A 25,124-nucleotide genomic window follows, 5' to 3' on the forward strand; every position below is an offset into this window, starting at 1 on the left:
TCCATGCATGGCTGACAGCTCCAAGTCCAAAAAGCAAATAATATTGGTCTCACTCTGATGTGTGAATCTAAGATTACAGTTCTTGTCATTAAGATAATTGATGAAATCCGGTATGGCAGATACATCGCCCCCCCATATCATTAGGAGGTCATCGGTGCATCTGCCATACCAGTGCAAAGAGCCGGCATAGGGGTTATCTGTAGTAAAAGTAGTGTATTCCTCCCACCAGGCCATGACCAAATTTGCCAATGAGGGAGAAAATTTTGCCCCCATTGACACTCCCTTCAGCTGTAAGAAATATTGCCCGTCAAACTGAAAATAATTATGTGTCTTGAGAAACACCAGTACTTCCGCACAAAAGAATTGCAACTCTAATGTATATGTGCTATACTTGGAAAATGGTAGTCAAGGGCTTTGGATGCTATTACATGGGGGATACTAGTATACAGTGACATCACACCTTAACCAGATATAATTGTGATCCCAAACTTTGTTGTTAAATGCACGTAAGACATCTCAATATTGTATTTTGGAAACGAGAACCACTAAGTATGTGGAACAGTTGGAAAAATCTAGAAAGCAGGGGTTATAGAAAGTGGACTTTAGACAGAGCAAAAACGATAGTAGGATCCAAATCCAGAGACCAATTACTTTTCAAAAATAAAAATAATAGATAATCTCCTAGAATTGTGGCACAGAAAAACCCACACTAATACTCTAGTACAGTAACCAGTTTGCAGACATCAAAAATATTGTGTACAAATATTTATCAATCCTCTATGAGGATGAAATACTAAGGGATGGATGCCACATAGTGTCACGCAGAGCACCTACATTGGGCAATATACTTTCTCCATCTCTTTTTACATCATTCAAAACCAATACCAACTGGTTACATCACAGGGGCTTCTACAGATGCGGTTCTCATCCATGTGAAATATGTTCATTTGCTCAGCCCACTAAAATGTTTTATGATTCAGGGGAGGGGGGGGGGGTATACATTTTCCCATCAAAACATACATCAATTGTAATAGTGAGCATGTCACATATGTCATTGAGTGTACAGAATGCAAACTAATGTATGTTGGTTGAACAACAAGAAAATTTTAAAATCAGAATTTTGGAGCATTTGGGATATATCAGGAATCCTAATATTCCTGGTATCTCCAATGCTGCCAGGCATTTTATTACGTGCCACAACCGGGCAGTTAACTCATTTTAAACATATGCCATTGAGAAAACGAAAAGTTTACGTATTTATTATAGGAATCATAATTCATTAGACGGTACATCTCATTTATCCAATAGTGTCTGTTTCATATTTGAAGTTGGGCTCTACTATAATTCAGCAACCCCCTTTTTCACTATTATAGCTAATAAATTGAAAACATATTTTGGGATTGTCTGAGAGCTATTATATATCTTACTGTGTTAACTGGTCGCTGCCAAATGATGTATATATTATGAAGAGCTGCCTAGTATAATACGTAAAAAATCTGGCATATATTTTTGTCTCACAGTCGAACATTCAGTTTTAGAGTTTTTGTATAGAGAGACCATATCATTGCTTTCTATCAAGCTTTTTACAATTATTTTTAAAACAGTTTTTCATTTTCTATTTTTATTTTCATGTTTCACAGTCTATTATTTGTGTTTACATTCGGTCTCTGAATTCGATAGCTTTACAAAATATCAGTAAATGCCTATGCACTTCAATATAATATTGTAGTGCTTCTCTAGACGAGCGCATATTTGCCAATATGGTGAATAATATATAATGAAATACTTATGCTAAATGTTTGCTATACAATATTTTGTTGCACCTTGTGTTTTTTACTTCCGGTAATCACAGGTGTTTTTGAAATTTGTCTTGAACGGATATACAAGAAATAAACGCTGGGAGTTGACATTGACCTTCACACATGCCATGATTAAGGACACAAGATGCGTCTGAAACGCGTAGGCGAATAATCAATGCGATTCACCCCTCTCTTGCACTTTGACATTTTTAAATTTATAATTCAAATAAAATTGGAACACCGATTCCTTTTACAAACCTTCAGCGCTGGATCAAAGTCTCTCTTGCTTATTTTGACGTTTGCCGTCAGCAGTACGGGAATCCGAGCGCAGTCTGAACAGGACACAACTAATGGTGAGCTGGAGGATTCCTCCCCCTCTTCCCCCTTTTTATTGTTTGTTCCCCTACATGTGGCCCTTATCTTTTGCCTGGACATTCGACCAGGCTCAGGAGTTCTTTTACTTGCGAAGTTGAGGCCGAATTTGGTGATTTACAAAGTATTGGTTCACAATTCCAGGGCTCTGATGTGAAATAATAAGAGAAACCCCTGAGAAGTGACCCCATTTTGGAAACGACTCCCCTCAAGGCATTTATTAAGGGGTGTAGTGGGGATTTTGACCCTGCAAATATTTTCCAGAAATAAATGTGTTGCGCTGTGCCCAGCTTATGCTACTGGAGACACACACACCACAAAAATTGTTAAAAGGGTTTTCCTGGGTTTGGCGATTCCATATATGTGGAAGTAAACAGCTGATTGGGCACAATGTAGGGTTCAGAAGGAAGCGAGCGCAATTTGGCTTTTGGAGTGCAGATTTTGCTTGGTAGTAGTTGTTTGGGGTTTTGCTGGTATTTCAGTTTATAATGTGGGGGCATATGTAATCTGTGCGGAGTACATCAGGGCATAATAAAAGGGTATAATAATGAGGTAAAAAACAAACAAAAAAACTATCAATGGAGGTTTGTTATGCTTTGAAACAATCCTTTCTGCACCGTCCAGTGTCGCACTGATAAATAGTGTCTTTTCTTATCCCCCTTTTGGTACATTGTATTGTTTTATTAGTTTTTTTTATGGCGTTCACCGTTTGGTATAAATAACATAATATTTTTATAGTACGGGCCGTTACGAATGCGGTAATACCAACTATGTATAGCTTCATTATTATTTTTCAATAATAAAGCACTTAATAAGGGAAAAAGAGAAAATTTTTATTTTGTTACTTGAAACTTTTATTTATTTTTTTTACAAAAAAAGTTTAACTTTTTTTTGTCTCACTAGTGGACCTGAAGGTTCGATTGCTATTCTAATACATTGCACTACCTTCATGGTGCAATGCATTAGAACATTCAGTTTGACACTGACAGGCAGCCTATTTGGAACGACCTCCAGCCGGGTCTAAAAGACTTCCGTACTTGGAAGACCCAGGAGGCCATTGGCATTTTTTGACAGCCTGGCCAAACATTGGCACATCCTACAGCACGACCCCCTTCTTAAAACTATTCTCCCCCCGAAACCCCTCCTGACATTTAGGAGAGCTCCCACTATTAAAAATATTTTAACCCCCCAGTAGGGTAAATTTTCCATAAATTGGGAACAAACTTCCTTACTTTCAGACCCAAATTAAGTGGGGAGCTTTAAATGTGGGACACCTAGGTGCCTATGCTGTCACACCATCACCCACAACACCACCACCTTTTGTTCAAATCATAATGGGAATACATTTAACATAAAGAGAAAAACTCAACTGTCAATCACAGTTCATAATCTATTGTCACGTTGGGTACGTGGACCCACTGGGCCGTACCGCCTTGACAGTATGGCAGCTGGCCAACAGGACACAGCCTATAGTTTGTATAGGTGTACCTGTGGTAGCTCAGACAGTAGCAAGACCGGCTCGGCTGGGACTAGGCAGCGCAGCACAACTCCAACTCAGTACGGCACTTGGACCAGGATATCACGGGATACAGGTAGCAGGAACGGGAAACACTGGGAACTGGAAAACACTTAGGAGACCATTTGCAAAGACAGACAACAAAGCTTAGGCAATGCAGAAAGGGGCAGAGCCCTTCTTATAGTCCAGGGTGCTCATGGGCTAATTTGGTACTTTAACTCGGATGCGCGCGCTGGCCATGTAAGAGCGGGCACCAGTGTGCGCGTGCACCCTACGGGACCCGGCCGAGAGAAGCGGAAGTGAGCGCTGGCGACTCCTGAGGAGGAGATGGGGGCCAGCGCTCACAGATCCATGGCTGCGGCCGTCAGGAGGTGAGTGAGTTGACGGCCCACGGCCATGGTCATGAGATTGTGTCTGCGGAGCTCAATTTGTGGGGAGAACTATTCAACCCCTTCACTGCAGACTCAATAAACATAGGTCTAACTGTAACAAAAAATTCCTCATGCACAGTGTCTCAAAACATTGCACATTTAAGCAAAAAGGGAATTTTGGGTGTTTTAAAATAACCCCAATTGACCAAATAGATGCACACCTTCCCAATAGGTTCAACTCTTTGTGCAAAAGAGAGGTCTACTGGATCTACAAATTAGATACCTTGGTGCCCCATGGTTTAAACAAATTGACTGAAACTATAATCTAGCGTATCCAGCAGTTTCCCTATGAACGGTTCCCTTACCCTCCTTTCTTATGTCTACCTCACATTGATATATATCTAGCACATACAATAGTCCCCTTTTTGATCTGGACCCCGTGACCCCAATAAGTGCACTTACTTACCAATCTAAGGATTATCATTGAATTTACCCACAGAACGGCTACCCACCCAGAATGAATAGCAATCAGCACCACATAAACTTACCTCCGCTCCTTCTCTTCGTTTTTCCCTATTGACTCCACCGAGCTTCCGTAGTCCCAGCAAGTGTCAGGTTACCTTAGTTACAAAACGGGACTACATTTCATTACAGTAGCTCTCTTTATAGGGCACTCACTAACCCTCCATAACTCCACCATAGCCTCCAACTCCCGGGCTACAGACCACTACCATTTCCAGTGGCACGATCATGCAGACTGCAGCAGTTTCTTCATTTTATACACAGGTTTGAGTTTTAAAAAAATGTGCTACGATATGCCAGTTATCAACTCTGCCTATATAATAATTTTATAATTTTATTAACACGTACATGCCACTGTGATCGGTGAAATACGTGTGTCCCCTACCTTTCTTATCTATTCTGCAGTCTTTTTATGTTTGTTTTTACTTTGACAGTCTGTCTTATCAGACCTCAATGACCTTTTCAAACCAAGTAACCTTTAACCTACCAAACACACTTTTTACCACTTTGTCATGGCTATATATTTCCCCTTTGCAAGGGGAATGTATAGCATTTGTATTTTACCTGATGAAGAGGCCGGTCCGGCCTTAAAACGCGTAGTAAATAAAACAATATCTGATATTTCATTTGCCTGTTTTAAATCCTCACTACTCAAGAAGGGTTTTACCAGTTAGCAGCGCCAGGGAAAATCTGTTTTTTCCTCAAACTTCTCAAATTACCATTTACCACTGGACCCTTTGGATTTGGATCGGAACCCAGGCTGCAGCAATATTTTAAAACACGCTTTCAAGGATGTTGTGACCTAGCACAACCAACCAGGTCAGCAGAACTGATCACCTATCTGTGGCTTTTTTACTATATCATTTGACGCACTATGTACGCTTTGTGTTGTTTTTTATCCTCTACTGTTTATTGTTAGGCCTCCGGTTGCCGTAGTAGTTATCAGCCTCACAGTGATCGCGTCGCGGGGATGACTATAGGCTACAAACCACTTAGATGCTGCAGTCGCTTTTGACAGTTGCACCTAAGGGGTCAATGGCGGGTATCAGTGTTAGATCCAGTCTCTGCCATTACAGCAGGGTGTCAGCTGTAACATACAGCTGACACCCTGTATACATTTTGCGGGAAGCACTAGCTTCCCATGACGTATACTTGCGAAAAATGTCAGGAAGGGGAGATGTCAGTAAGGGGTTAGACCTTTACCTGAAAAAATTATTGGCCACAATCATTGCTGTCTCCTCCAATGCCAGAAGAAACCTTTGCTCTTTTAGAATCTTTGTACTGGATAAGCAATAAAACAATATCCAAGTAATAAAGTCTGTAAGAGCACATTGTGATATAGTCGTAGGGGGACCAGACCTTACATAAGTATAAATACATTATATACAAATATATAGTCTATAGGCCTACAGATAATGATGATGATGATGATGATGATGATGAACGTGTGGCACATGTGTTTTGCAGTGATTTGGATTATGCATTTTCTTCACATTAGAAGTATTTCAGTCATTTGAACTTCTATCTTTAGTAAAGCAACATTTACATTTTTTTGTCCAAGTCCATATACAGTACATGGTTCATTCTCCTGCCATTCCAGCATTAAATAGTTTAGTAAAGTCCCTTATGCAACTATACAAAAACACCCTTTAAAGTGGATCTATCACCTCAATATTTTTCCCTATGTAAGAGCAGCATGTTACAGGGACAGGTCCGTTCTCCAATTAGCCCAAACAGCAAAAAAAAAAATTATATTAGGCAAATAGGAGCCATCAAACGTTTGGCTAATAGTATCGATCAAAGAATACAGCGTACACATAGTTATCAGTCCGGTGTATTCACGAACAGAGCGCTCCCCCCACTCTCCTCACAGAGATTGATGGCTGACTGTAAGGAGGGCGGGGATAGTGGTCTCCTCATGAATACACTGATAGAGGGTGCTCCATCCCCATCAAACTCTTTGGGTGCCGCGGTTGATATTGATTGGGAGATCAATCCAATCCCGACCATGGAGCGGAATGTTGGCTGTATATTATGGTTGACACCCACAAGTGATGGCGCCATCACCTTTACTGAGCCGTAATAGTAACTGGTTTCAGTTAATACATATTATTCTTTATATAATGAAAAGTTACACAATTTTTCAATATACTTTCCGCATCATTTTCTCATGGTTTTGAAAATCCATGCTGTCATTTAATAGAAACCTTCATTATTAACTTTCAGGAATTGCTGCAGAAAGTATATTGTAAAATTGGATAACTTTCAATTACACAAAAAGTAAAATTTCATGAAACCCGAATACCCCAGATTAAAGGTCCTCATACATGGCCCAAAGGCTCTTGTTTGCTCCTTTCACAAGAAGCTCTGTTTTTTTTTTTAACATTTCCTTTATCAGCCAACTCCTTTAACTTGTACTTTGTGGCCTGAATTGCTTGTAAGGGTATGTGCACACACAAACTCAAAAACGTCTTAAAATACGGAGCTGTTTTCAAGGGAAAACAGCTCCTGATTTTCAGATTATTTTTTAGCAACTCACGATTTTCGCTGTGTTTTTTACACCCGTTTTTGGAGCTGTTTTTCTATAGAGTTAATGAAAAATGGCTCCAAAAACGCCTCAAGAAGTGACATGCCGCGTAAGAAATGGCCCGTCGGAACAGACCGCCGTTTTTCCCATTGAAATCAATGGGCAGATGTTTGGAGGTGTTCTGCTTCCTATCTTTCAGCCGTTTTTCGGGACGTTTACGCCCCGTAAAATGGATGAAAATAGACCGTGTGAACATACCCTAATTGAGTAACTGAGGCTCATGGTAATCAATTAATTAAAAGCAGCCTTTGGAATAAGCACAACCATAACTTATTAATGATTAAACGGTCTTCAGTCTGTGATGTGTATTTGTCCTAATCTACAATGGCTTCAGATCAAAGGACCGGTAGCCCTTTTTTCAGGTCAGATCACACTATTACCGAGAAGGGAATTTCCTGCACATAACATTCCAGTCTCAGCCTTATTAATGAGGTGGCTATGCATGCATGGTCAGGGCCTCCATTTAAAATATCTGGACCCATAACAGTTACATGGTTAAGGCCCTTGGGGCTCAATGCCACATCTCCTATCCTTCATCTTGCCCCCCATTATGTATGGTTGATTGCCTTCCAAGGGAGGATGCTTAGAGGGATAATGTGATCAGTTGTGGTGTACGGCAGCTGAAAGATGCAACACATTTATTAAGAAGCGTTCACCTCTTAAAGGGGTTTTCCAGCTTCTGACAACTGATGACCTATCCCCCGGATAGGTTATCAGTACATGATATGTGGGGGTCCGACACCCGGGCTCCGCACAGATCAACTGGTCCAGTGCCTCCGTGCACCGGACGTACAAGCCGGAAGCAGTAGGCCCCGGCCACGGAATAGCGGCCGAGCTGCAGTACTGTATTCAAGTGAATAGGAGCGGACCTTCAGTTCTGCAGCGCAGCCGCTATGCTATGTACAGAGCCAAGTGCTTCCGGCTTCGTACATAGCATTATGTGCCACAACATCCGGTGCCCGCAGGCCACCAGAGCGGCTTATCAGTGTGTCCAGGTGTCGGACCCGCACCGATGGATGGGTCATCAGTTGTCAGAAGTTGGACAACCCCTTTAATAAATGTGTCGCAACTTACAACAACGAATAATTTATTAGGATTGGCGTATGATATACCAGTCTTAATAAATCTCCCCCATTGACTTCTGTGGGAGAGTGTTCTAGGCACGCCCTGTGACCTGTGCAGGGGAGGAGGGAAGCGTTGTCCATCACTTATTGTCAAGGGTTGATCCTGTGTTATCTATATAGAGATGGTACTTTCATTGTAATCCTGCCTGTGATGATAATGAGATGACTACTGAAAAGTTCTCTAGAGAACAGACTCCATGTACTCTAGAGATAACTTTTCAGTAGTCATCTCATCATTACAGGCAGGATTACAATGAGGGTCAGTCTATTATGGGGCTCAGATGCCAAAAGTGAAAAACGCAAGATTAGAGGAGACATTGTGGATGGCAGACAGATAAAAAACAAAATTAATGCCACTGGGTCAAATGAGCGAGAACATCAATGTGAATGCAATCAAACTTTACATTATATTACATAGTAGTAATGGACCAGTCTTATTTTTGCAGGCGCTCACATAGACAATGGAACAGAAGTGTTCCTACAGCTTCTTATCTGTGGGCAAGGCAAGGAATACAGAGAGGCAAGACTCAAGAGAACCTGGATAACAGATACTGCAGGGGAGATGTCCAATATCTCAGATGGCTCAATATAAAGAGCCACTGCCTGGGACACAGGAGCCTCTGCGCTAAAGTCCTGACATAGAGACTTTGTCCCCATTATATGTGGTAAAGAGAGCCCACACGTCCATTGCCATCGGGAGTGACACTACATCCAGTCTTCGCAAAATTACTCCACTAGAAGCACAGCGACGACATACTCCGTGCCGCTTGAAATAAGCCTGATATCACTATTGATGGACATAAAATAGCTTTTTTTTCCGGAAGTTCAAAAAGAGAGGGTTCAGTTTATAGATGAACAATACTGCCTTCAGAACCTGCAAATATCTTACTCTTATCATATACCCAGCAGAATTAAAAGTTGTAGCTCCGGGGGAAACTAATTTTTTGTGAACCCCAAAAATGCCCTGCATTGGCGGGATCACAACAAAAGCTGAGATGGAAGAAGCAACAATAACAGTGGATTTTTTAAAAAGTTTGATAAGCAATGCACTCTCAGATGCTTCCTGGGTGAGAAGTTGGTGTGATTAATAACCTACACTTTGTAAACCTAAAGATTTCATGCATCCTGTAAAGGCAGGACACCTAAGTGAAGGTGTACTACTAGAAGGATAATGATGTACCATGGAAGACTTAAGGCCCTTTTACACCATCGGGTCCGTGAAAACTGACCCTATTCTCGGATCCGAGGAAAGATAGGACATGTTCTATCTTTCCTCGGATCACCAACGGGACTCGAGCATTATCAGACTTTCTATGTTTTTTTCTGGTCTTTTTCCTTTTTAAGTTTTTTCTTTTAAAGTTATATGTACACTACTCTTTTGCAGTAAGCGTTCATGCTTTTTGCATGATATGACCGCTTTCTTGTGAGGTAAAAGGGAGACAAGCTTGAGATGTATATGGAGAGTGGGTAATTCATACATCTTACATAAAAATGGATTATACGCGGGTTGGGGGAGGTCTCTAAGAAAGATGCTGTATTGGATCTCATATGTAAGTATCTACCAACCATCATACGCCTCCAGGAGACGCACCTGGAAATTGATAAGATCTTTCTATTGAATAGATCTGGGAGAAGTCACAATCTCCACTCCACCTATTCTGGATATGCTCAGGATATCAGTGTCTAGATGTAATTTTACACGTGCTGGTGGTCAGGCGAATAAGTGCTCGTATGAGCGCTCAGTCCCAATCATTGGCCCATGTAAACAAGGTAGTGATCAATGGACATAAAAAATGCAAACTATATGGAGACAAATGATCGTATTAACAATCATTCCTCCCCGTCCCCCCATGTAGTATTGTGGATCTCCGCTCGTTTACCGGACAGACAATCTGCCCATGTAAAACCACCATCAGTGCAAAAATCCATACCATTTAAATTTTTACTCTTTACTCTACTGAAAGGCATTTGCTTAGGGATATTTGCAGATTAGCGATTTATAAACCTTCACCATATAACAACGTTGTCATTAAGGAGGCTATGTCCTTTATCAACAAAGTGGCAAATGTTTGTCCTAATTCTGGGTGATTTCAATAACCTTATTCATCTATATTAGTATGGGAACAGGCCTGAAAACATAGCCCAGTGTACAAATTTGGGGAGCTGTTGATGGTTGATCTTTCGCGAATTCATAATCCTCAGATTTAACAATTCTCCTGTCACTTTAGCACACTTGATAAACCATAATGCATTGATCTTGCTTTAGATAGAGAACAGATGGTACAGGCCTTAGGCTCAGTAAAATATCTACCCAGGGTTCTGTCGGATCACTCCCCTCTGGTGGTGCACTTGAACCTTTTACCATCCTATGTCTGTTCCCATTGGTTCTGGTCCTTGTGGTTACAGGTGATAGGTAGTCTGGCGAAAACAAATGCTTTACAAGACCGGGTCTCAAATCCGGGTCTACTTCCTATGTATATTTTGGAATACTATAAAGGCCTGCTTGAGAGGGTCTCTTAGGCAGTAAGTAGGGCTAAGATTTAAACACATCAATTTTTAAAAATTGTACAGAAAACGGTTACAACAATTGAAGAGGTATATGTAGGTAATAGTGATGACGCCAGTTTACTTGCCTGGAAGGAAGCCCGGGATGCCTATATTGCACACGTGCTGGAGGTAGCCAAGATAAAAAGCTTATTAACCCAACAGCAATACTCTGATTGGGGGAGAAAGCATGGCACTTCTTAGCCCTAATTGCCAAGGCAATTGGTTCATTATACATTACAGCTAAAAAAATTTGGAGGGTACGATGCATGACACAGGTCGGATTCTCACTATCTTTCATGCTTTCTACCGAGATTTATATAAATCCAAACTAAGATTTACTAGGGAACAAATTTTGTCATATACGTATAAGTAATGTCGATCTGCCTGTTCTGTTGGATAAGGATAAAACATACCTAAATAACCCGTTGCAGTTGAAAGAACTACAGGAAGCATTAGCCTCAATGGCTAATAGTAAGGCTTTGTGTTCAGACGGCTGCCAGTGGAATTGTATCAAAAAAGTTTGGGGATAAACTGTTGCCTAACCTATTAATGGTTTTCCAGGAAGATGTGGCTGAGGGAGCGTTGCCAAAGTCTATGCAGGAACCCGTTATAGTGGTCTTACCCTAGTCTGGGAAGGACCCCCTCTCCCCAACTTATATAGGCCTATATCCCTATTACCTATGGACATTAAGATACTAGCTAAAGTGCTGGCTTTTAGACTTTCTAGAGGAATAACAACCATCGTACACTCTGATCAGTCTGGATTGAGGTCACCAAAATCCATGTCTGTAAACATACGCCATTTAGATCTAAATCTTTAGCGGAGTGGATAACTCAAGTGCTCCTCAGGGTTGCCCTCGGTCTGCCTTGCTCTTTGCGTTGGTGATTGAATATCTGACAGCCATTATTAGGTGTCATCCTGGGATAGTGGGCGTTTGGTGAGGAGAGGAAAAAATATTATTACATGCCGATGATCTGTTACTTTCACTTTGTTTCCTTTCTGTAGCAGTAGATACCATACAGTAAGGACTGGTTGTAAGCTGGTCTAAATCGATTTTATTACCAGTAGACAGAGAGCAAGAGGTCAATTGCTCTAGCTCTTGGTTACAGCTGGTGTCTGAACTTAAAGAGGCTCTGTCCCCAGATTATAAGTGCTCTATCTCCTACACAATCTGATCGGCGCTGTAATGTACATAACAGCAGTGGTTTTTATTTTGAAAAACTATCATTTTAGAGCAAGTTATGAGCAATTTTAGATTTATGCTAATTCGTTTTGTAATAGACAACTGGGCGTGTTTTTACTTTTTACCAACTGGGCGTTGTAAAGAGAAGTGTATCACGCTGACCAATCAGCGTCATACACTTCTCATTGTTCCAGCCCAGCTTCTCTCACTGAACAATCACACTGTAACAATGAGAAGTGTATGACGCTGATTGGTCACTGATTGGTCAGCGTCATACGCTCCTCTGTACAACGACCAGTTGGTAAAAAGTAAAAACACGCCCAGTTTGTCATTAAGAAACGAATTAGCATAAATATAAAATTGCTCATAACTTGCTCAAAAATTATAGTTTTTCAAAATAAAAACCACTGCTGTTATCTACATTACAGCGCCGATCAGATTATGAAGGAGATGGGGCACTTTTAATCTGGTGACAGAGCCTCTTTAAATACCTTCCAGTGACTATTTCTGCCGCCTCTTTGGATCATGGACAGCAGAACCTGAACCCACTCATTACAAAATTTAAACAGAAATAAGAAATTTGGTCCAAGTTGCCTCTGTCTGTAGTAGGCTGATGAAACATTATCAAATTGATATAGATGCCCCAACAATTGGGGACAAGGGGAGGTTTGGCTTTACCAAACCCCTGGGAACACTAATTAGCAGCCCAGCTCCAACAGATCCATGGATAAGAAGGAGAAGTTGATCCCTAACGGAAGTTATTGCAGTATTATTTTAACATACCATATTTATATAAAGCATTGGATGCACATACGTTTAGAGTACTCCCAGGTCACACACTTACACTCACTCTTCAAAAATTGTGGTGTAATATCTGTGAGCTACGATCTATTAGTAATGCAATATGGAATACTCCTTGGTTATCCAACTTTTATTATCTGGAATTCTTTGAACGGTGGAGACAGAAGGGTGTACATTTTTTTCCATAACAGGTGTCTTATCTCGGCTATATAAATCCCTATGGGACATTATACTAACTAAATATCTGTGGCTATAGAAGGGCGTTAAAAAGTTGGCCCATATTTTGACTAATGGTACTCGCAAACAGTTCTCTTAGTTGCCAGAGGAGTACGCAGTATCAAGTGGTGTAATAATTTCAAATAAAATCAATAAAGTGATAGCAACAATTTATTCCATAGCAGGTGTGATATCTAGGATATATAAATCTCTATTGGACATTATACTAACTAAATATCCAGTACAAAGTAAAGAAAACTGGAAAAAAGATATTGGGCCTATATGAAAAGTCAGCGGCAAGAGATAATTCAGAGGGTACGACAACTATCACATAGCGAATCCCACAAATGGTCACACCTATACTCAAATATACAAAAACCTCGGATTCCTGTTTGATGTTAGGATGCACAACGTTCCATTCTACCCTAGATGTAAAACGCAATCATCTCATTTAATGCACACTGTCACGTTGGGTACGTGGACCCACTGGGCCGTACCGCCTTGACGGTATGGCAGCTGGCCAACAGGATGCAGGTCTCAGCGTATAGTTCATATAGTGTACCTGTGGCAGCTCGGACAGTAGCGAGACAGGCTCGGCTGGGACTAGGCAGCAGGCAGACGTCAGGCATGGTGTAGCAGGACAGGCGCGGTATACAGCACAGCACGACTTCAGCTCAGCACGGCACTAACCAGGATATCACGGGATACAGGTACAGGAACGGGGAACAGTGGGAACTGGGAAACACTAGGAGACTATTTGCTTAGATAAACTTTGGGTACGACAACAACGCTCAGGCATTGCAGGAAGGGGCTGGGCCCTTCTTATAGTCCAGGGTGCTCAAGGGCTAATTTAGTACTAATTTCAGGTGCGCGCGCTGGCCCTTTAAGAGCGGGCACGAGCACCCTACGGGACCCGACCGGGAGAAGCGGAATTGAGCGCTGGCGTCTCCTGAGGAGGAGATGGTGACCAGCGCTAACAGTTCCATGGCTGCGGGCATCAGGAGGTGAGTGAACCTGACGGCCCATGGCCATGGGCATAACACACATGATATAGACCTGCCCAAACCTAGAAAGATTTTGGAAAGGAGAAGTAGCTATAATAAATACTGTGTGTCCAGCTAGTGTCAATTTGTCTCCATTTGTTTGTGTACACTCCTGGCCAAAAGTTTTGAAACTGACAAATTTGGGTTTTCACAAAGTTTGCTGCTTCAGTGTTTTTAGATCTTTAAGTCCATTGTTTCTGTGGTATACGGAAGTACAATTACAAGCATTTCATAACTATTTAAACTTTTATTGACCAATATATCAGGTTTATGCAAAGACTCTATATTTACAGTGTTGACCTTTCTCTTTCCAAAACTTCTGCAATTCGCCCTGGCGTTCTCGATATCAGCTCCTGGGCCAAGTCCTGACTGATGGCCCATTCTTACCTAATCAGTGCTTGGAGTTTACCACAACTTCTCTGTTTTTGTTTGTCCACCCGCTTTTTGAGGATTGACAACAGGTTCTCAATGGGATTGAGATCTGTGGAGTTTCCTCGCCATGGACCCAAAATGTCATTGTTTTGTTCACCGAGTCACTTAGTTATCACTTTCGCCTTGTGGCATGATGCGCCATCATGCTGGAAAAAGAATTGTTCATCACCAAATTGCTCCTGGATCATTGGGAGAAGTTGCTCTTGGAGGATGTTTAGATACCATTCATGGAAGTGTTCTAAGGCAATTGTGAGTGAGCCCACTACCTTGGATGAAAAGCAACCCCACACTTACAGATGTAGCTGTCTTTACCTGGACTTTTAACGCATTAACTAAACAGTGGCTAGATCCCTTATCTTGACTTTTTCAATTACTTTTCAATAGCTTTTGTTGTGTGATATCACGCTGCAGCAAGTTATCAGAGTCAAGTTAAAGATGGCTACATCCGTATATGGTCTCAGGATGCTTTACTGTTGGCATGACACAGGACTCATGGTAGCGCTCACCTTTTCTTCTCCGGACAATCATTCTTCCAGATGTCCCAAACAGTCTGAAGGGGGACTCATTAGAGAAAATAACTTTACCCTGGTCCTCTGCAGTACTATCCCTGAACTTCCTGCAGAATGTCATTCTGTCCTTGATGTTCGTCTTGGAGAGAAGTGGCTTCTTTGCTGCTCTTCTTGACACCAGGCCAGCCTCCAAAAGCCTTCGCCTCACTGTGCGTGCAGATACACTAACACCTGCCTGCTGCCATTCTTGAGCAAGCTCTGCACTGGCGTTGAACTGATCCCGTAGCTGAATCCTCTTTAGGAGACCGTCCTGGCACTTGCTGGAATTTCTTAGGTGCCCTGAGGCCTTATTCACAGCAATTGAACCGCTCTACTTAAAGTTCTAGATGATCCGATAAATGGTTGATTAAGGGGCAATCTTACAAGCAGCAATGTCCTTGCCTGTAAAGCCCTTTTGATCCAAAGTAATGATGACTTAACGTGTTTCCGTGGAGTTAAACATGGTTAACAGAAGACAATGATTTCAAGCACCATTCCCCTTTTAAAGCAACCAGTCTGCTCTTATAATTCACTCAGCATGACAGAGTGATATCAGGTGCCTTGTCCTCGTTAACACTTTCTCCTGAGTGAACGAGAAGATCACCGAAATGATGTTAGGCCTCATGCACACGGCCGTGCCCGTAATCATGGTGTAATGGCAGGAAGGAGGTGAAGGGAACAAGTGAGCCCTAATCTACCCACCGCCCTGTCCCTGCCTACTTGCAACGACCCGCCCTAGGCGACGGGGTACAACTTGGCGGCGGTCCCTACGCTGTCTAAGTGCAAGGAGTACAAACAGGGAACACGCAAGGGAATACAGTAGCCCACGGAACGCCGCGAGGAAACGGAGCGGTGAATGAGCCAGTCAGGATCAGGAAGTAGTGGAGTATACAAACGGGAGCACGGAGCAGAAGCAAGCCAGGGGCACAGCAACGCAGGATAAACGGAACTGAAGCAAGGCAGAAGCACGGCAGAAGCAGGCTGGAGCAAGGCAGCAGTGGGGCCAGGAATCCAAGAAGAATAACAAGCAAGGAGGAAGAGAAAACGGCAGGTATAAATGGACAGGGGGCGGAGCTAACTGACTGACCAGGCCGCGATAGGCTCTCCCACTCCTGAGCCTGCCACCCTGATTGGTGGGAGCAGGTGTCAGTCTCAGAGGTCTGGCCTCAGGTGTCGACTGATTAATCCTGGGAGTATACCCAGACGTAGTGCCTGGCAGATCCTTTACAGTACTCCCCCTTTTATGAGGGGCCACCGGACCCTTACTAAGAGGACCCGGTTTAGTGGGGAAGAGAAGGTGGAACCTCCTGATCAATACCCCAGCATGAACATCTTGAGCAGGTACCCAAGTCCTCTCCTCCGGCCCGTATCCTCTCCAATGGACCAGGTACTGGAGGGAGCCCTGGATCATCCTACTGTCCACAATCTTGGCCACCTCGAATTCCACCCCCTCAGGGGTGAGAACGGGAACAGGAGGTTTCCTCGAGGGGGACCAGGACGGGGAGCAGCGTTTCAGGAGGGAGGCATGGAAGACGTCGTGTATGCGAAAGGATGGGGGCAGCTCCAGACGGAAGGATACAGGGTTGAGGACTTCAATGACCTTATAAGGTCCAATAAATCGGGGAGCAAACTTCCTGGACGGGACCTTAAGGCGCAAGTTCCTCGACGACAACCACACCAGATCCCCGACGACAAACCGGGGGTTAGCAGAACGTCTACAATCAGCCTGAATCTTTTGTACGCTCTGGGACGCTTCTAGGTTCTTCTGAACCTGGGCCCAGACTATGCACAGTTCCCGATGAACGTCCTCTACCTCGGGATTATTGGAACAACCAGGGGAAACGGAGGAGAACCTAGGATTAAACCCGAAATTACAGAAAAACGGGGAGACCCCTGACGAGTTACTGACCCGGTTATTCAGGGAAAATTCGGCGAGGGGAAGGAATGAGACCCAATCAAATTGACAGTCAGAAATGAAACACCTTAAATATTGTTCCAGGGATTGGTTAGTCCTTTCCATTTGGCCATTAGTTTCGGGATGGAAGGCGAAGGAGAAGGATAGATCAATCTCCAACTTTTTACAAAAAGCTCTCCAAAATAAGGAAACAAATTGTACCCCTCTGTCCGAAACGATATTGACTGGGGCCCCATGGAGACGCAGAATGTGTTTCACAAACAAAGAAGCTAACGTCTTGGCGTTAGGTAGTTTCTTAAGGGGCACAAAGTGGCACATCTTGCTGAAGCGGTCTACTACCACCCACACCACCGACTTGCCCTGAGATGGAGGCAAATCGGTGATAAAATCCATGGAGATATGGGTCCAAGGTCTCTGGGGAATGGGCAAGGAACGTAGTAAGCCCGCAGGTCGGGACCTAGGGGTCTTGGACCTAGCACAGACCTCACAAGCGGCGACGTAAGCCCTAACGTCTTTAGGCAACCCAGGCCACCAATAGTTTCTGGTAATGAGGAGTTTGGTACCCAAGATGCCAGGATGACCAGATAGAGCGGAGTCATGGTTTTCCCTGAGTACCCTTAGCCGGTATTGCGGGGGACAAACAGTTTGTCCCCAGGGAGGTTCCCGGGAGCTGAACCTTGATCAGCCGCGATGTCAGAGGCTAAGTCAGAATCAGTGGCAGAAACAATTATACCAGGGGGTAAAATACAAGCAGGATCCTTCTCAGAAGGAGGATTAGCCATGAAACTACGTGACAGTGCATCAGCCTTAATATTTTTGGACCCAGCCCTATAGGTAACCAAGAAATTAAATCTGGTAAAGAATAGTGCCAAACGAGCTTGTCTAGGATTAAGCCTCCGGGCAGATTCTAGGAAAACCAGATTCTTGTGGTCAGTAAGGACCGTTACCTTGTGTCTGGCCCCCTCCAAGAAGTGACGCCACTCTTCAAAAGCCCATTTAATGGCTAAAAGTTCGCGGTTGCCAATATCATAGTTACACTCCGTGGGCGAAAACTTCCTAGAGAAGTAAGCACAGGGGCGGAGATGGGTGAGGGAGCTGGTACCCTGGGACAAGACGGCCCCCACTCCCACCTCGGACGCGTCAACCTCCACAATAAATGGCTCCCTTTGGTTGGGCTAAACCAGCACGGGGGCCGAGATAAAGCACTTCTTGAGGGTCTCAAAAGCCTGGACGGCCTCAGGGGGCCAATGGAGGACATCAGCACCCTTGCGAGTGAGGTCCGTAAGAGGCTTAGCGACGACCGAGAAGTTGGCAATAAATCTCCTGTAATAGTTAGCAAACCCCAAAAAACACTGTAGCGCCTTCAGGGAGGCAGGTTGGACCCATTCCGCCACAGCCTGAACCTTGGCAGGGTCCATGCGGAATTCATGAGGAGTGAGGATTTGACCTAAAAATGGTATCTCCTGTACCCCAAACACACATTTTTCGGTCTTCGCAAACAGATTATTTTCCCGAAGGACCTGGAGGACCTTCCTGACATGCTCCACGTGCGAGGACCAGTCCTTGGAAAACACCAGTATGTCATCAAGGTACACTACAAGAAAATTACCCAGGTAATCTCTCAGAATTTCATTAATAAAATTCTGGAAGACGGCAGGGGCATTACACAACCCAAAGGGCATGACTAGGTATTCGAAATGACCTTCGGGCGTGTTGAACGCAGTTTTCCACTCATCCCCCTCTTTGATGCGGATAAGGTTATATGCCCCCCGTAGATCGAACTTAGAGAACCATTGGGCCCCCTGAACCTGATTAAAAAGATCCGGAATCAAAGGAAGGGGATACTGGTTCCTTACTGTGACCTTATTCAAGTTCCGATAATCAATGCACGGCCTAAGACCACCATCCTTCTTCCCCACGAAGAAGAAGCCAGCACCTACAGGAGAAGTCGAGGGGCGAATGAAACCCTTGGCCAGGCATTCTTGGATATACTCCCTCATAGCTTTACGTTCAGGACATGAAAGATTAAATATCCTCCCCTTAGGAAGCTTGGCACCAGGCACCAAATCGATGGCGCAATCGTAATCTCTATGAGGGGGCAACACCTCGGAGGCCTCCTTAGAAAACACATCAGCGAAGTCCTGAACAAACTCAGGAAGCGTGTTTACCTCCTCCCAGGGAGAAATAGAGTTAACCGAAAGACATGACATCAGGCAATCACGACCCCATTTGGTGAGATCCCCAGTATTCCAATCAAACGTGGGATTATGCAGCTGCAACCAGGGAAGACCTAATACCAGATCGGACGATAATCCCTGCATCACCAGTACAGAGCACTGCTCCAAATGCATGGAGCCAACACGGAGTTCAAAAACAGGAGTATGCTGAGTAAAATAACCATTAGCAAGAGGAGTGGAGTCGATACCCACTACCGGGATAGGATAAGGTAAATCAATAAAAGGCATTTTTAGAGACATAGCAAATTCCACAGACATGATATTAGCAGATGAGCCCGAATCCACGAAGGCACTGCCAGTGGCAGACCGGCCAGCAAACGAGACCTGAAAGGGAAGCAAAATCTTATTGCGTTTAGTATTAACGGGAAATACCTGTGCGCCCAAGTGACCTCCCCGATGATCACTTAGGCGCGGAAGTTTTCCGGCTGCTTATTCTTGCGCCTGGGACAGGTGTTCAGTAGATGCTTGTCGTCCCCACAATAGAAGCAGAGACCATTCTTCCTGCGAAACTCTCTACGTTGTCGAGGGGACATGGAGGCCCCGAGTTGCATAGGTACCTCCGAGTCCTCCATGGAAGAGCGAGGAGACGGGACCTCGGGGGGAATCGCAGGGCAGTCAGAGGGGAAAACATTGAAACGTTCAAGCTGACGTTCCCTGAGACGTCGGTCAAGTCGTACAGCTAGGGCCATAACCTGGTCTAGGGAGTCAGAAGAGGGGTAGCTAACCAGCAGATCCTTCAGGGCATCAGATAATCCTAACCTAAACTGGCACTTTAGGGCCGGGTCGTTCCACCGAGAAGCTACGCACCACTTTCTAAAATCAGAACAGTATTCCTCAACAGGTCTCCTACCCTGACGTAAGGTCACCAGCTGACTCTCGGCTAAGGCAGTCCTGTCAGTCTCGTCGTAAATGAGACCGAGGGCAGAGAAAAACCGATCAACGGAGGAAAGTTCAGGGGCGTCAGGAGCCAAGGAGAAGGCCCACTCTTTGGGCCCTTCCTGGAGTCAGGATATAATGATACCCACCCGCTGGTTCTCGGAACCTGAGGAGTGAGGTCTTAGGCGGAAATAAAGTCTGCAACTGTCCCGGAAGGAGAGAAAAGTCTTACGGTCCCCTGAGAACCGGTCAGGTAACTTGAGGTTGGGTTCTAAAGGTGAGGTGAGGGGTATTACAAAGGCAGCGTCAGACTGATTGACCCTCTGAGCCAGGGCCTGGACCTGTAGGGAGAGGCCCTGCATCTGCTGGGTCAGGGTCTCAAGGGGGTCCATGATAGCGTCAGCGTAGAAGAAATGGTAGACTAGGTAAGGGCTTGTTATTATGTAATGGCAGGAAGGAGGTGAAGGGAACAAGTGAGCCCTAATCTACCCACCGCCCTGTCCCTGCCTACTTGCAACGACCCGCCCTAGGCGACGGGGTACAACTTGGCGGCGGTCCCTACGCTGTCTAAGTGCAAGGAGTACAAACAGGGAACACGCAAGGGAATACAGTAGCCCACGGAACGCCGCGAGGAAACGGAGCGGTGAATGAGCCAGTCAGGATCAGGAAGTAGTGGAGTATACAAACGGGAGCACGGAGCAGAAGCAAGCCAGGGGCAGAGCAACGCAGGATAAACGGAACTGAAGCAAGGCAGAAGCACGGCAGAAGCAGGCTGGAGCAAGGCAGCAGTGGGGCCAGGAATCCAAGAAGAATAACAAGCAAGGAGGAAGAGAAAACGGCAGGTATAAATGGACAGGGGGCGGAGCTAACTCTGACTGACCAGGCCGCGATAGGCTCTCCCACTCCTGAGCCTGCCACCCTGATTGGTGGGAGCAGGTGTCAGTCTCAGAGGTCTGGCCTCAGGTGTCGACTGATTAATCCTGGGAGTATACCCAGACGTAGTGCCTGGCAGATCCTTTACACATGGCCCGCGATTGCGGACACGGCCGGCCGCGGCCCGCATTTTCGGCCCGTGCTCCAATACAAAGTATTGGAGCACAGCCCGTAAAACACAAAAGATAGGACATGTTCTATCTTTAGCGGTACAGTTCTACGGCATGGACACCTATCCGTAGCGATATGGAAAGGCGTCCGCGGCCAATAGAACTGATTGGGTCCGTAATTGTGGAACGTATTACGGTCCGCAATTACGGAGATTTTTTACGGTCGTGTGCATGGGGCTTTAGAAAGTCATTTTGTGGCAGGGCTGAAATGCAGTGGAAATGTTTTTTTGTGATTAAGTTAATTTTCATGGCAAGGAATGACTTTGTAATTAATTGCAATTCATCTGGTCCCTCTTAATAACAATCTATAGAGTTAATGCAAATCGCCACTATAAAAACAAAAGAACAAACTGTGAAAAACAAAATTTGTGTCAGTTTCAAAACTTTTGGCCAAGTCTGTACTGGGCTTCATAAAATATAGTACCTAATAACTCAATGAGTCAGAAAATAGCTGAGGCCCGAATGCTATACATGACACGTAAACGGATAGCACGGCACTGGACAGATGAAGGTGACCCTTTCATACAGGAATTTATCAACAAATTAAATTCGTTATTGAGGCTGGAAAAGGAGTATACACGAAGAGGGGAGCAGTGTTTACTCTACACTGAGCACTGACTGGCGGCAGCGTTTACACTTTATTGTGGACCGACCACCGGCAGCATTTACACTAGACTGTGGACTGACTGGGGGCAGCGTATACATTAGACTGTGGACTGACCGGCGGCAGCATTTACATTAGACTGTGGACTGACCGGCGGCAGCATTTACATTAGACTGTGGACTGACCGGCGGCAGCATTTACATTAGACTGTGGACTGACCGGCGGCAGCATTTACATTAGACTGTGGACTGACCGGCGGCAGCATTTACATTAGACTGTGGACTCTCTGACAGCTGCGCTTACACTAGACTGTGAAGTGACCAGCCCCAGCATTTACATTTAACAGTGGATTGACTGACTTGTCATGGACTGCCCCCATCACTCTGCTCACATGTGGACTGATTGACGGCGGTGCTTACACTAGACTGTGGACTGACTAAGCGGCAGTGTTTACACTAGTTGTGCACTGACGGGCAGCAGTGAGTGTTTACACTAGACTCTGGACTTACCAGTGGCAGCCTTTACACTACACTGTGGATCGACCGGTGGCAGCAGTTACATTAGAGTGTAGACTCACCGACAGCACCATTTACACTAGACTGTAGACTAAACTGGCAGCATGCTTTGAACTAGACTGTGGATAGACCGTCTGCAATGTTTGCTCTAAACTGTAGACAGACCAACCACAACATTTTCACTAGACTATGGACTATTAGAAGGTGAAGTCTATGTGAGCATTTTGCTGCAGATCATAAGTATTTTATTTCATTCAAATCCAAATCACCCCGTTGCTTTTCTGCTTGTTACACATTTTAGTGAAGTAAAGGGACACCATGGAACACAGACAAGCTGGGATGCAATATAAGTTGAGACATGCTATTATAATATTTACTTAAGGATCATGCAAGACATCAATCATTGGTTCCTTCAGCTGTTCCTACGTAGGAGTGGAGGAAGTAACCTGCACAAAAAGCCCTCATCATTACTTTCACTACTTCAGGAACTGCCGAAGGATTAATATGAAGCTACAAATTCTGTTGCTTATCGCCTGGCTGCCTGTTTACCTTACAATGAGCCCACGTGGTAAGCTATACTATAGTGGTATGCAATAGAACAGTGGTTAGCAACCGACATGTGGAGCTCCATTATGCACTTGGCGGTGCTCATCACCAGGTGAGAGAGCAGTACTTTATTGTGTTTGTCACTGCTGAACAGTTGGCAATCACACAATGCAGCACTGCTCTCTCCTGGTGTGCAGCATCGCCAAGCGCATAATAAAGCGCTGCTCTCTCCTGGTGTTCAGTAGGTCTCTCCTACGTGTTACCCCCAAATCTAGTGTTCAATAGCCGCGGTCTCTCCTATGTGCACACCCTACCTGGCGTTCAGTAGTCGCTCTCGCTCCTGTGTGCAGCGCCCCCCAAGATGGTGTTCAGTAGCCGCGGTCTCTCCTATTGGCATCCCCCTAGCTGGCGTTCAGTAGTCGCTCTCGCTCCTGTGTGCAATGCCCCCAAGATGGTGTTCAGTAGCCGCGGTCTCTCCTGTGCGCAGTGCCCCCCACCCCCTTGTGTGCAGTAGCCTCATATGCACCACAGATGGATCATCTTTGCAAAGAAAGTCAAGGACAAGGGTCACGCTAAAATGTAAGTTTAACCTTTTCAGGATCAAACTAAGTGTAGTTTTTGTGCTTTTGTTTTTTCCTCCCCACCTTCAAAAGGAGATAACTCTTCTACTTTTTCGTTGACACAGGCATATCAGGGCTTCATTTTTACGGGACAAGTTTTACTTTCTAATGGCACTATTTAATATTACGTGTGATGTACTGGGAAGCTGGAGAAAAATTCAGAATGGGGTGGAATTGGAAAAAACAGCAGTTCCTACATTTTCTTATGGGTTTCGTTTTTACAGTGTTCACTGTACGGTGAAAATTACATATTATCTTTATTCTGCGGGTCAGTACGATCACGGTGATACCAAATTGCTATAGTTTTTGTTATGTTTTAGTATCTTTAAAAAAATGTAAAAGTTTGAAAGAAACAAAAATTTTTTTGCATTGCCATATTGTGACCCCCATAACTTTTTTTTCTATTTCTGTGTACAGAGCTGTGTATGGCATCTTTTTGTACGTGGAAATATGTAGTTTTTAATACCATTTTGGGGAATGTCGGGCATTTCAATCACTTTTTGTTAATTTTTTTTTGGTGGGGGGGTTGAAGTGACAAAAAAAATGCGTCTGACATTTTTATGTTTTTTCTCGCCAGGATGTTATCCGTATTGGATAAATATTTTTATATTATTCAGACATTTTCGGATGCGGGGATACCTAATGTGTTTCTGTTTATTTCATTTTATATCTGATCTAGGCAAAAGGTGGTGATCTGAATTTTTATTTAGCCCCCTAGGAGGCTTGAACCTGCGATCATTCGATCGCATTAGATTGCTTATGCCGTAGACTGCAATATCACAGTACTGCAGTCTATGGCAAAATCAATGCATTGATATTGAGACCTGCCATAGTAATCTTCCTATAGCAGGGCTGGCAGCGTTCACGAGCTGCGATAGGAAAACACCAGCTCCCGCGATCTCACCGTGCGGGAGGCAGTGACCGGCCCCGAAGTGAAAGGGGCAGTAAAAACACTTCAGATGCCGGCGGTGACAAAAAAATTTCTGAACTGGGTCTCTGCTGTGCAGAAGCAGAGCGGGCGCCATATTTGAATACCCTTTCCCGACGTAAATCGCCAGTGGAGCATCAGGAAAGGGTTAACTAATTGGTTTATGTCACATACATGGTAACAGTTTCTGTTATATGACTATCTTTGATTTTTTGTTTATCGCCACGCCATACAAAAAAGGTGGCCTATCTCTGCAATAGAATATACAATCCTACAATACTTGTTTTACACACTTCAACAATATAGTAGTAGAGTGAACTAACCACATAATGGATTTAGGGTTTCTATACAAACATCTTCTCTTTTAAAATGGGTTTGTAAATCATCTGTTTAGTTAACTAAATGTATTTACCACTTTTTGAAAAATATGTGGTGTATTTTTTTCTACTTCTGTAAAAAAAACAAAAAACTACTTTAAACATTATAACGGTTTATCCCATTACTAAATGTTATAGCAATATAATTAAGCATTAAATAGTTTCTTAATTTATGTTATTTCACAAAAATGCTCCAGTTGCGAGATACTGTATACGCTTTACTTCATTATATTTGGCGTCCCCTGGTGTTCAATATGTATAGTTATGTGCACGTCCTCTTACTGAGCTGAAAAAAAAAAGAGGACGCAATAGCTCAGTTCCACTTTCCAACTGGCACCAGC

General features: G+C 44.0%; 2 protein-coding genes across 4 annotated transcripts in view; one reads left to right on the top strand and one right to left on the bottom strand.

The window, feature by feature from the left end:
- Positions 1-25,124, bottom strand: part of RASSF4 (Ras association domain family member 4) — a 211,266-nt gene that overhangs the window by 120,621 nt on the left and 65,521 nt on the right. The gene's annotated exons all lie outside the window — the stretch shown is intronic.
- Positions 1-25,124, top strand: part of LOC142663280 (growth-regulated alpha protein-like) — a 91,677-nt gene that overhangs the window by 48,975 nt on the left and 17,578 nt on the right. The window contains exon 1 of one of the 2 annotated variants that reach the window (XM_075841832.1): positions 22,815-22,880. The exons of the other annotated variant lie outside the window; for it this stretch is intronic. Coding sequence (XP_075697947.1) covers positions 22,817-22,880 — 64 coding nt within the window. The 5' untranslated portion in view covers positions 22,815-22,816. Of the gene's footprint in view, positions 1-22,814; positions 22,881-25,124 lie in introns of those variants that run through there. 2 annotated transcript variants of the gene reach the window in all.

The sequence above is a fragment of the Rhinoderma darwinii genome, chromosome 11 (assembly GCF_050947455.1).
Source record: "Rhinoderma darwinii isolate aRhiDar2 chromosome 11, aRhiDar2.hap1, whole genome shotgun sequence".
NCBI classification, from domain to species: Eukaryota; Metazoa; Chordata; class Amphibia; order Anura; family Rhinodermatidae; genus Rhinoderma; species Rhinoderma darwinii.